The following is a 10,285-nucleotide window of genomic DNA, read 5'->3' on the forward strand; positions in this document are numbered from 1 at the left end:
TCACACAAAAATAATTAAAAAAATTTAAAAGGAAAAAAAAAAGAATCTTTGTTTAGTGTTTTCTATAATGGATAGACCCCTACAAACTTCTAGGGATAAATCTATATATAATCTTTTGGAAACTCAATGTGGCTTTTTCCACTGACTTTATACATAATCTAATAAATGTAATGTCATTTCCAGCACCACGCTCTCCAAGGCATCCTTCACTAAGACTTACCATGTAAACCAGGGGCAACAGGTTATTGACAATACATGAGGACTTAAGTGCTGCAATAAGATGATTTGAACTTTGGCTAATGCATCATCAACCCAAAAGCAATGCAGACAAGCTTTCTTCTTAGTGGCAGAGGATCTTGAGAGTTATAACCTGCTTAATTGGGTCAGTCAGTTATTTCCCTGAGCTACAGGAAGGATTAAAGAAATAACTCAAGAGTTAAAAGTGCATATACAATGTTTTGAAATATCAAAACACTAGAAAGAATAAGAGACAGTGGTTAAGGTAGAACCTAGCATTTTATTTAGATCTTCATTTAACTGTTGGAATTGAGAACCAGACATACGTAATAAACCTCCAAAAATAGATCCTGAAAGGCACTTTCTGCTTAGGGCAGGCAGTCATGGAATAAGCATGTAAACAAGCTGGCTTCTCTGTACCACACCAGCCAAGTCAGCTTCCTCCATGGCCAGCCGCACCAGCTCTGCCCTCCCTTCTGTTAACACCAGCCAGACCCCCTGTGTAGGTCTAACCCAAGGTTTTTCTGTAGGACACCTTGGCCTACCTGGGAATGCTGGAAACATATTAAAGGAATCATGGTGTTGAGAAGAAAAAAAAAATCTTGTAAAAGCTGCCATCTGAGGTGATGGCTTCTCTGTACTTACGCCATACCCCAGAATACAATAAATAAGCAATTAGAAAATGTTCAAGTATGAAGGGATTTCCTCCTCCCCGCCAAAAGCACTGCTCTCTGAAGGAAGCTGGTTTCTCTGTAGCTACACCAGCTGTTCAGAAAGATCATTGGACCTGGTTTTGAAAACAAAACAAAGTTAAAACCCTGGGAGGAGTTATTGTGCAGTGTTGAGTACTCTTGAGTACTCTTTCTTATAAAGAAAAAAAAAATTATCTGGTACCAAAGTGTGCAACCTACAGACCCTTAGGTACTACCCTGTGACGTCACAAGGGTGCCAAGTGCCTGTTTCCCTAGAACTAAGAGTTGGTGAGGTTTGGCTAGTGCTGAAACCATGCATAGGGTTGGTTTACTAAATAAAAACCTTATTACGTACGTCCTCCAAAAGACAGTTTAAAGTGGAGAGATTTTGATTTGGTGCTATTTAGAGAGGTGGCAATTAAGAGCATAAGCACCAGGGAGATGGTTTAATGGTAACTGCCTTTTCTTCACGTCAGGCTAGAACTCCAACTGGAACTTGCGCTACATGTAAGACTGATTGGATAGGGGACACTCCCTGACGAAAACTACATAATTTGAAATTAATCAAGTTAGGAGGATAGGGAAGGCTTCACATTCATAATATAGCTCAAGACATTACAAATTCATGCTGACAGAGCTATGGCATTGCCAGACAGAAGCTATATAATGGAACTACGAGTACTTTACGTGCACATTACAAGGACTTTTTTCCCCTCCGCATTTTGTGGGTTAAGAAAATGCCATTAGGATTTTAGACGGTTGGGTGGTAGGGCACAAAGGCTCAATTTCAAAGCATTATTTACTACAGTGTTGTCTGTTTCTAGGCAGTTATATGGATCACCTATGCTCACTAAATTCATTAAAATGGTGAACAAAACACCAGGGACAGAATAACAAGCCCAGTTTACAGTCCCCCACAAAAGCTAAATTCACGTTATTGACCAGAGTGACTGCAACTGATCAGGAGCTGAAAGAGGACAGGAAAATTTAGGAAGAGGGGCCCTTTCCCTCAGAGCTTGAAGGCTTCTCTGTAGCCTACGCCAACAAGTCTGGGGAAAAAAGGCTAACACTTTTTCAGTATTTAAGTTTTTTGGGCACTTCCCATGGGAAGCTGTCCCTACCAAAGTGGCCATAGGCTGCAGTCCTCTGATAAATTGGCTTCTTCAGATCCAGATCCCTGGAATATACAAGTCCGTAACTTAATATGTAGCATTCATTTAAAATAAAGCAAAACAATCAGCAAGACTCATTTTCAAGAGCTCTGGCAAATGAGTTCAGTTCACTGGGATATGCTAGGAAAAAAGTTTGTGGCAAAAGTGTTTGTTACTTCCCTGGTGTTGAAAGCTGTAATTATCCTGAGGAATTTCAACTGTCAAAAGCTTATCTAAGATCATGGAATACTTACCAATGTCCCACTGCCCCACTCTACATGGATATTTAAAAAACCATCTAGAACCACCTTTTAGAGCAGTGCCAAATGAAAAGTCCTCAGTAGCACAAAGGCCTCTATTAAACATGTAGGATTTTCTTGGCTAGTTTGTCTGAAGACATGGAACACTAAAGTTTTTTATTTTCTAAGTTAATCTTTCACTTAAAAGCAACTTGAAGCATAACATTATGGTTCTAAAAAGTCCAGTGTGGAAATAAAAAAAGTTTTCCCCTCAGGAGTTATTCTTCTGTTCCAGCTCCTCAATTTTACTAGCATATATAAACCCACACCCTAACGTGTTTACACTAGCAATAGACTTTTTACCATCTTTACCTGACAATGACCCCAGGGCGGAGGTCAAAATTCTTCTTCACAATCTCTAATAGCTCTCTCTCACTCTTCTGAGAAGTGCCATAATGGAAAATGGAGATAGATAATGGGTGAGAAACTCCGATAGCATAAGAGACCTGAAAGAATTAAAATGTCATGAGCCAGTGAACAAAAAAGATGCAAACAGTTGCTAGAATACACTGCTATACATATCCCTCCACTCCCCTTATAATTTTAAAAACCACACTAGTTGTTTATAGAAGAATATAAATACCTGAACAAGAACCCTTCTGCAAAGACCTCCTTTAACAAGAGATTTTGCCACCCAACGGGCAGCATATGCAGCCGAACGGTCCACTTTGGTGTAATCCTTTCCTGAAAAGGCACCTCCTCCATGAGCTCCCCAACCACCGTAAGTGTCCACAATTATCTTCCGACCAGTCAAACCAGCATCACCCTGCAAACATAGGATTTAAGTTACCTAAAGGCCTAAGCCTTTCCAATGAATGGCTCTAGATGAGGTTGTTATATGTCTATTGAATTACTCATCAAATATCCTTAAGATTTGACAAGAAGACTTCAGAAGGCCTAGGAAAAAAGTGGTGAGAACCAAAATTTTGCCAAGTAACCATCACAAAAGAGTGAAAAGAACCTAACACTGGTCCCATTTTAAGACCTTACCTGAGGTCCACCAATAACAAATCTGCCACTTGGCTGTAGGTGGTAGATTGTGTCCTCATCAAGATACTTCGCAGGCACAACTGCTTTGATGACTTTCTCTTTTAAAGCATCCCTCATCTCATCAAGACAAACTTCTTCATCATGTTGAACAGATATAACAATGGTGTGGACTCTGATGGGAAGCACAGCACCTCGATCTTGCATATATTGCACAGTCACCTTGAAGATAAAGAGGTTATTAGAACAGTGGTGCCAAACAATAGCTTTATACTCCCATTTTCTATCTTAAGATACAAACTACTTTTTCTGGTGTCCTCCCCGCCCCCCCCCAATCAGCTGTAACTGCATAAAACAGTTTCTGTGGAAACCTAATAGTGAGACTAACTTTTAAATTCATTTTTCATAGTCCTCAAATCATCACTTACTTGAGTCTTAGAATCTGGGCGTAACCAAGGCAAAGTGCCATTGCGGCGTAGTTCAGCAATTTTGGCATTAAGCTTATGTGCTAAGACAATTGTTAAAGGCATACATTCTTCAGTTTCATCAGTGGCATAACCAAACATCAAGCCCTAGAAAAAGCAAGGCATTAATATCAATCCAAGCTTCAGGAGTCAATGTTAAAAATATGGCAAACAGCCTCTTAGAATACCTGATCTCCTGCACCAATGTCCTCTTCATTCCGATCAAGGTGAACACCTTGAGCAATATCTGGTGATTGTTGCTCCAAGGCAACAAGAACATTACATGTCTTGTAGTCAAACCCTTTAAATAGAAAAATGCCTTGTTTAAAAACAAAACCAATAACCTACTTTGTTTGGAATTAGAAACATTGGTAAATAAATCAAGTATCCCTAAATGTACTTTTAGAAGATGGAATCGAGTGAAAGAAAAAGTAGGACAAATGACTTAACATATACTAAACATATCTAAGTTGCATTTAAGATTATCAGAACATTCTAGGATAGTTTTTTCCACCTTCACACAAATTAACCTGAGAAAAACGAAGCCTTTAGAAAAGAAAACTCTTTTCCAGAAAAACTCACCTTTGGAAGAGTCATCATAGCCAATGTGTTTAATGGTTTCACGAACCACCCGTTGGTAGTCAATAGCAGCCCGGGATGTAATTTCTCCAGCAAGTAGAATCATTCCAGTTTTAGCAATAGTTTCTTTAAAAAACAAGCAAACAAACAGTTGCATTCATTTATCACTTATAAAATTTCCCTATTACATATATTTATCAATTGATAAATAGGCACAAATCCTGAACTTACCACAAGCCACTTTGGCATCAGGATCTTGCTGAAGGTGGGCATCAAGGACAGCATCACTGATTTGATCACAAATTTTATCTGAAAAAATACAATTTCAACAAACTGTTATTTTAAATACCTCAAACCCCTCTTTAATGATAAAAGTATGGAAATATGAAACTGATGGCTAACTAAAGAAGTGCTCTATCATAAGCCACTTGCCAAAAAGTGCTAGATGTAGAGCTGCATGTTACTGGAGAATTTGACACTGCTGTCTTAATTCAGTTTCACTCCATCAATTCAAATAAGGACTTGCAGTAGGCTTCATTTAACCCATTATGATAGATATATGCGTCAAACCTCAAGAGGGCTTGGTTTTCATCTTTAAGAATACTTCAAAACAATGTCCACTATTAAATACAAAACCTATGCACCATAATGTGGCAAAAAGACCAAGAATGCATTTTAAAAGTGTAAGTATGGAAATAAGAATCACAAAAGGACACTGCATAATATCACAATTATAAAAGGCAAAACAAAGGTTAATAGAGAGCATCATTCTTGGATGGTTACCAATGATGGAAACGAAAAGGATAAAAATTAGAAATACAGTTAACAGATACACAGTTTAAGTTTGCTTTGTAAACTTTCACAAAAATCACAACAAAATTAAAATACATTAAACATTTAGCAGCTTTACAGCATATTTCATGAAGCCAACACATCTGCCTACAAATTTTAAAGTTTGGATTATAGCTAACCAGGCAGAGGGCTAACTGTCATTTCCCTCATCTTGTTATCATTTTCTTAGAACGCAGTACGTTATTCTGGTTTTAAATTATCAGTATCAAGAAAAGATCAATTAACACGTGAGCAATAGAAAGATGAACCCGTTACTGGAAGGAATAAAGTAACAACTGTTTTAGTTAATGAAGGAATTCAACAGACTGGAAAAGGTCCCAAGCATTAACAATACATTCTGAATCTTTGAATTTTCTCCCCATCAAATGCTCATATAGTAACAATTAGAAGGGGAACAAACACCCCTAAACACCACTTTTTGCTGAATTTTATGTAACCATCCTTAAGAAAAATGTAAGCAGAATGTGTATAGAGGCCAAGCGAGAGGTTCAAGCCTCCAGGTTAACAATTATGAAAGCCTGCGGCTCAAATGATTAATTTAAACAGTCAGACTTGGTTAAATAAATAACCGATAGGAGTGGGGAGGATGGAACTCCCAACGAAAACCCCAAACCACCTGACCGTGAGCAATCCGCAATCGCTTGAGTTTGTCCCATCCGGCGACCACTAAGTTGCTCCACCCACAACACTGAGACCCTGCAGCTGCAACTGTGGGGGGTGCCTGTGGGTGTACGTCAGTGTAATAAGGGGCAGAGGCTGAAACTGAGCGTACCCAGAAGCCAGTCCCCTCCGCGCCCCAGTTATCTTTTCAGGCCTAGACGTCACCCGTTCACGTGTAAGCGACCTCCATAATGGCGGATGATGGGACAAAGCGCAGAGGATGGAGCCCAACTCTGCGTGACGTGAGGCCTAGAAAGGGAAGGCCGGCGCGTGGCGGCGCGCACGACTCCCGTGCCCTCCAAATATGGGGTGCTACTCCGACGGGCGCTATATTTGGTCGGCGCGGCGGCTGTCACCGCTGTGCAAGGCCGTGGGGCGGACAGCGGCGGCCGAGGGGACTCTCACCCGCCCTCGCCGGACGGAACCCGGAGGCCACACACGGCCACCACGTGGTCGCGGCTGCAATGCGGGGCGCGCGCTCCCGAAAGCCGGCCGCGCACTCGAGGTCCTGGGGTAGAGACGAGGAGACCGGTCCCTCCACGGCCAGACGCAAGCCCCGCGGCCCCCACCCTTCCCTTCTGGAATCTTCCACACGCAGCGGCGAGCGGCCGGACGGGAACCGGTGGGGGAGGGGAGCGGCGGCCACCGCTCAGCACCCGTGGCGCCACGAGGAGGCTGCGCAGCCGCAGCTCTCCCCACGGCCCGGCCTAAGCCCGTAACCTGCGCAGACCTCGCCCAGCCCTCTGCCCCCACCCTTCGCCTAACGGCAGGCGGGTCGTCTCACCAGGGTGGCCTTCGCCCACAGACTCTGAGGTGAAAAGGAAAGTGCCCTCCTCGATGAACGCGTCATGGAAGCCGTTGACCTGCCCGTTCATCTTGGTGGTGTGTCGCTGAAAGGACTGAGGAGCGATGAGGCGAAGAAAACGGGTAAAGCAAGGACAACCTATACAACAGCTCAATTAGGCGCCGCGGAGCAAACGAGGCCGCGGGCCGTGCGATCGACTTTTATACAGAGACAGCCGCGCGCGCCCAGCTAGGTCCCGCCTCTTCGCGCCGCGCGCCACTGCGCCATTCGCGCGGGTGTTGAGGCAAAGGGGCGGGGCGCCAAGGGCGATCCTTGGACTGAACCACTTTACCGGGCGAGGGGAGTGACACAGGGAACGCTCCCCTCCTGCGAATATTTCACCCATCTTAAGCGGTTCTAACGAGGCTTAAATGGGAATATGGGTAGACTCGGGCGTTATAGCCATTCGTGCTTAACGCATAACGAAAAGCGAGTCGGCCTTTACCAATCTTCTCCCCTGTTTTGTGATATGGCACTTCCCATTTGACCGTTGGGGGCTCTCTGACCAGGGGGTCGTGTCTCTTCGCGGTGACAGCGGGAGGCGGTGGGGATTTTGACCTTTAGTTTCTTAGCTTCGTTCTGACAATCTTCCTTCAGATACCTTGGTGACAGTGCTAGGGGGTCCTCAGCCATGTGAAAGTGGCCATTTTGGCTGGTCAGCGTCCTATGCCAAGGACGGCCTTGTCCATCCCCACCCTGCCAGCTGCTAGCCGCTGGAAATCCTGAGGGGCTACCTCCTAGTGCTAGTAATTTCTTGGCTAATGCCTGTGCAGTGGAAATGGCCGAAAATGAGTCATGAGAAGGCTGCCATCCGTGTGAACGTTTGCTGTCTTCCCTCCTCGGCCCTCCGTGCCCCATGGCCGGGTTCTGAGGGGCTTGGCCCTCGTGCACGCCAAAGTGGAGCCGGAGGAGACCCGCTCCGCACTGGCCCTGGCAAGGCTGCCTTTCTTCTCTCTGAATGGAGGGGGAGGGATAGCGATGTTTGAAGTATAAAGCTTTTGTTAGGAGGATGTCGATTCGTTTTCTTGTGGAAGATAGGTCTTTAAAAGGATCGAGCTACTGTCTTGACCAGGCGGTTGCAACAATGGACTTAAATAAAGCAGTGGTGGCCACCACTGGCTCAAGCCTGGCCGGCGTTACCCTTCTCTTGCGCCAGGGTAGTCCCGAGTGGCCGCGAACCCAGGGCCCCAGTGGCGACTGGACAAGGGCAGAGGGTCTGCTGCATGAAGCTTTCACTTGAAATGTCCACCTGCGCGTATCACGGGTTTGCCGGGCGTAATCGTGAGAGGAAGAGAAAGAACAAAACCGAAGCCAACATGGAGTAAAGAAACCAGGAATTGGTTTCATGGAGTCGGGGTGTGGAGGGGCCCCCACGTGCAGAGGAGGGGCCTGCCAGGGTGAGGGGGAGCTGGGATGGGTGGGAAACCCTCTGTCCCTTGGATAGATGCGCTTTTACCTGGGACAGAGAAATGAGATCCCTTTGAGCAGCTTCCAGCTGCTTACCTCTCAGGAAATGGAGTAAATCGGAAAAGCAGTATGGATGGAATGGACAGTGCGTGCGGTTAATTGCAACACTGGCAGCTCTTAGGCTGTGCTGGGGACATGGACAGAGTTACAGAAAAAGACTCATCTCCGGCCTGAATGATTTCGTGCATGGTCAGACAAAGCAGGCAGCAAAAGAAAGTTAAGCCACAGATAAATTCATTTGTGATTGGGTTTTGTAAATATATTTTACAAAGATTCTTTTGTGTAAAAATATAAGACATTTCTACATTGTGTTGTAGTGTAACTTACCTTATTTTATGTATCTATATTTAGGGAACTCTTGTGGCTTAGTGATAAACTGCCAACCCAAAGCAAGCAGTTAGAATACATCGCTTGCTCCCTGAGAGAAAGATAGGGAATATCCTCCAGTGCTACACAACATGTATCTGCAGAATGCCGACTTATACACTTAGAATGAATAATGAAATTGTCAACCAAAATGCATGTGTTGGCTGGCTAGGGCATTATCTCTAACAGAAATATCTGTATGGAAAGCCAGAATATAATTAGAAGGCTTTATTAGTATGGAGTCAGAACAATGGCTTTAGTTAAACTCAAGGATTATTATTAGCTCATTAAATTCTCATACTCCTAAAGCAACCAACTCCACCAATCTGACAGGCCCCGCCAAGGAGACTGTTGTTAAATGCTGTCAAGTATGAGCCAAAGTGACCCTATGACCAACAGATCTGTACCCTGTCCTATCCTGTGCCATCCTCCCACTTTCTGACACACTTGAGCCCATTACAGCAGTCACTGTGTCAATCCAACTGGTTGAAGGTCTTCCTCTTTCACCAACTTTCCACTTTTCTAAGCTTCATGTCTCTCTCCAACGAACAGCTGCTCCTAGCAACATGCCTGAAGTAATGTGAGATGCAACTTTATCATCTTTGCCTCCAAAGAGCACTGACTGCACTTTTTTGAAGACATATCTGTTTGTTTTTGGCAGTCCCTGAGTTATTCAGTATTCAACACCACAGCTCAAAAGGCATAAATAATTCTTCTGTCATCCATATTCATTGTCCACCTCTCAGATGCATATCAAGTGATCAAAAAGACCATAGCCTGATTGTTGTTGTTGTTAAGTGCCATCCAGTCACAGGCGACTCATAGCGACCCTCCCTGTGAAGAAGAGTCCTTGATGCTTGGGTGCCTTTCATCCTCTCTCCAGGTTCATAGGGTTTCCAAAGGCAAGGTATTATGGAAGTGGATGCCACTCCTCCTTCCACGCTTGATTTAATCCGGGAGCTCCACCCCACTCTCTGTCTGCATTGGGTAGCCAACCATTAACGCATTTGACACATACGTAGCCTGAATTAGGTGTGTCAAATGCCAAAAAGGTTGCCCATGGTGAACAGATTTTAGTAGAGCTCCCAGATTAAGACAAACTAGGAAGGATTGGCCATCCACTTCTGAAATAGCAGGCCTCTGAAAACCCTGTGAACAATAGAGGAACATAGATAATTTTAGTATTAGAGGTGGAGCCAAGGAGATTAGACTCAGCTATCAGTATGAACCTTGTTACCTACTTCTTACTCATGGTGTGTGATACACTGGTTGAGAGTAAGAATTTTAGAGTCACCTCTCTGTTCCTTTTTAAATGTGTTGAGCCAACATCTCGATGCCAAGATCCTCAGTCTTTAATATTGGAATAAGAGCACCATCATAGAATTACTCAAAGAATGAATGAAAGGAAATTGTGCATTATTATCTAGCACATCGTAAGTCTTAAAAATGTTAACTTGTAAAAAAAAATTGGTTGGTTTTCCTGCCCCCTGAATAATCCTTCAGTGACTTCCACTTGCTGTCAGGATAAAAATGATGCAAAATCCCTACAAAGATTTGAAGGCTTAGTGTTTTGGCTGCTACTTCTTGAATAATTTTTTAAATTTCCTTATTAATTTCTTTTTATTTTAATGAACATTTACAGAGATTTTAGATTTCCATTCATTCATCGTTGTACTTTTCTCCCCCC

The 10,285-nt window shown here is 43.7% G+C and overlaps 1 protein-coding gene across 1 annotated transcript; it reads right to left on the reverse strand.

Annotated features, from left to right (window-relative positions):
• Window positions 1–497: 497 nt before the first annotated feature.
• Window positions 498–6,832, reverse strand: MAT2A (methionine adenosyltransferase II, alpha). The gene is made up of 9 exons (XM_006900375.1): window positions 6,706–6,832; window positions 4,641–4,718; window positions 4,413–4,535; window positions 4,019–4,131; window positions 3,795–3,938; window positions 3,370–3,588; window positions 2,963–3,145; window positions 2,692–2,825; window positions 498–2,106 (listed from the first exon to the last, which is right to left on the reverse strand). The coding sequence occupies exons 1-9, from the start codon at window positions 6,794–6,796 to the stop codon at window positions 2,004–2,006; spliced, it is 1,188 nt and encodes a 395-aa protein (XP_006900437.1). The 5' UTR covers window positions 6,797–6,832; the 3' UTR covers window positions 498–2,003.
• Between the last annotated feature and the right edge of the window lie 3,453 nt (window positions 6,833–10,285).

This window comes from Elephantulus edwardii, unplaced genomic scaffold (assembly GCF_000299155.1).
Source record: "Elephantulus edwardii isolate Elephantulus edwardi_28Jun2011 unplaced genomic scaffold, EleEdw1.0 scaffold00283, whole genome shotgun sequence".
Lineage (NCBI taxonomy): Eukaryota > Metazoa > Chordata > Mammalia > Macroscelidea > Macroscelididae > Elephantulus > Elephantulus edwardii.

What these genes read in the sequence shown, in the direction of transcription:
- MAT2A (XM_006900375.1), bottom strand. Translation starts at nt 6,796, where the DNA reads ATGAACGGGCAGGTCAACGGCTTCCATGACGCGTTCATCGAGGAGGGC. An exon ending in TGATGCCAAAGTGGCTTGTG is followed by an intron (nt 4,536 to 4,640) that starts GTAAGTTCAGGA and finishes TGTTTTTTAAAG; the next exon opens with AAACTATTGCTAAAACTGGA. An exon ending in GCCCAGATTCTAAGACTCAA is followed by an intron (nt 3,589 to 3,794) that starts GTAAGTGATGAT and finishes TTTATCTTCAAG; the next exon opens with GTGACTGTGCAATATATGCA.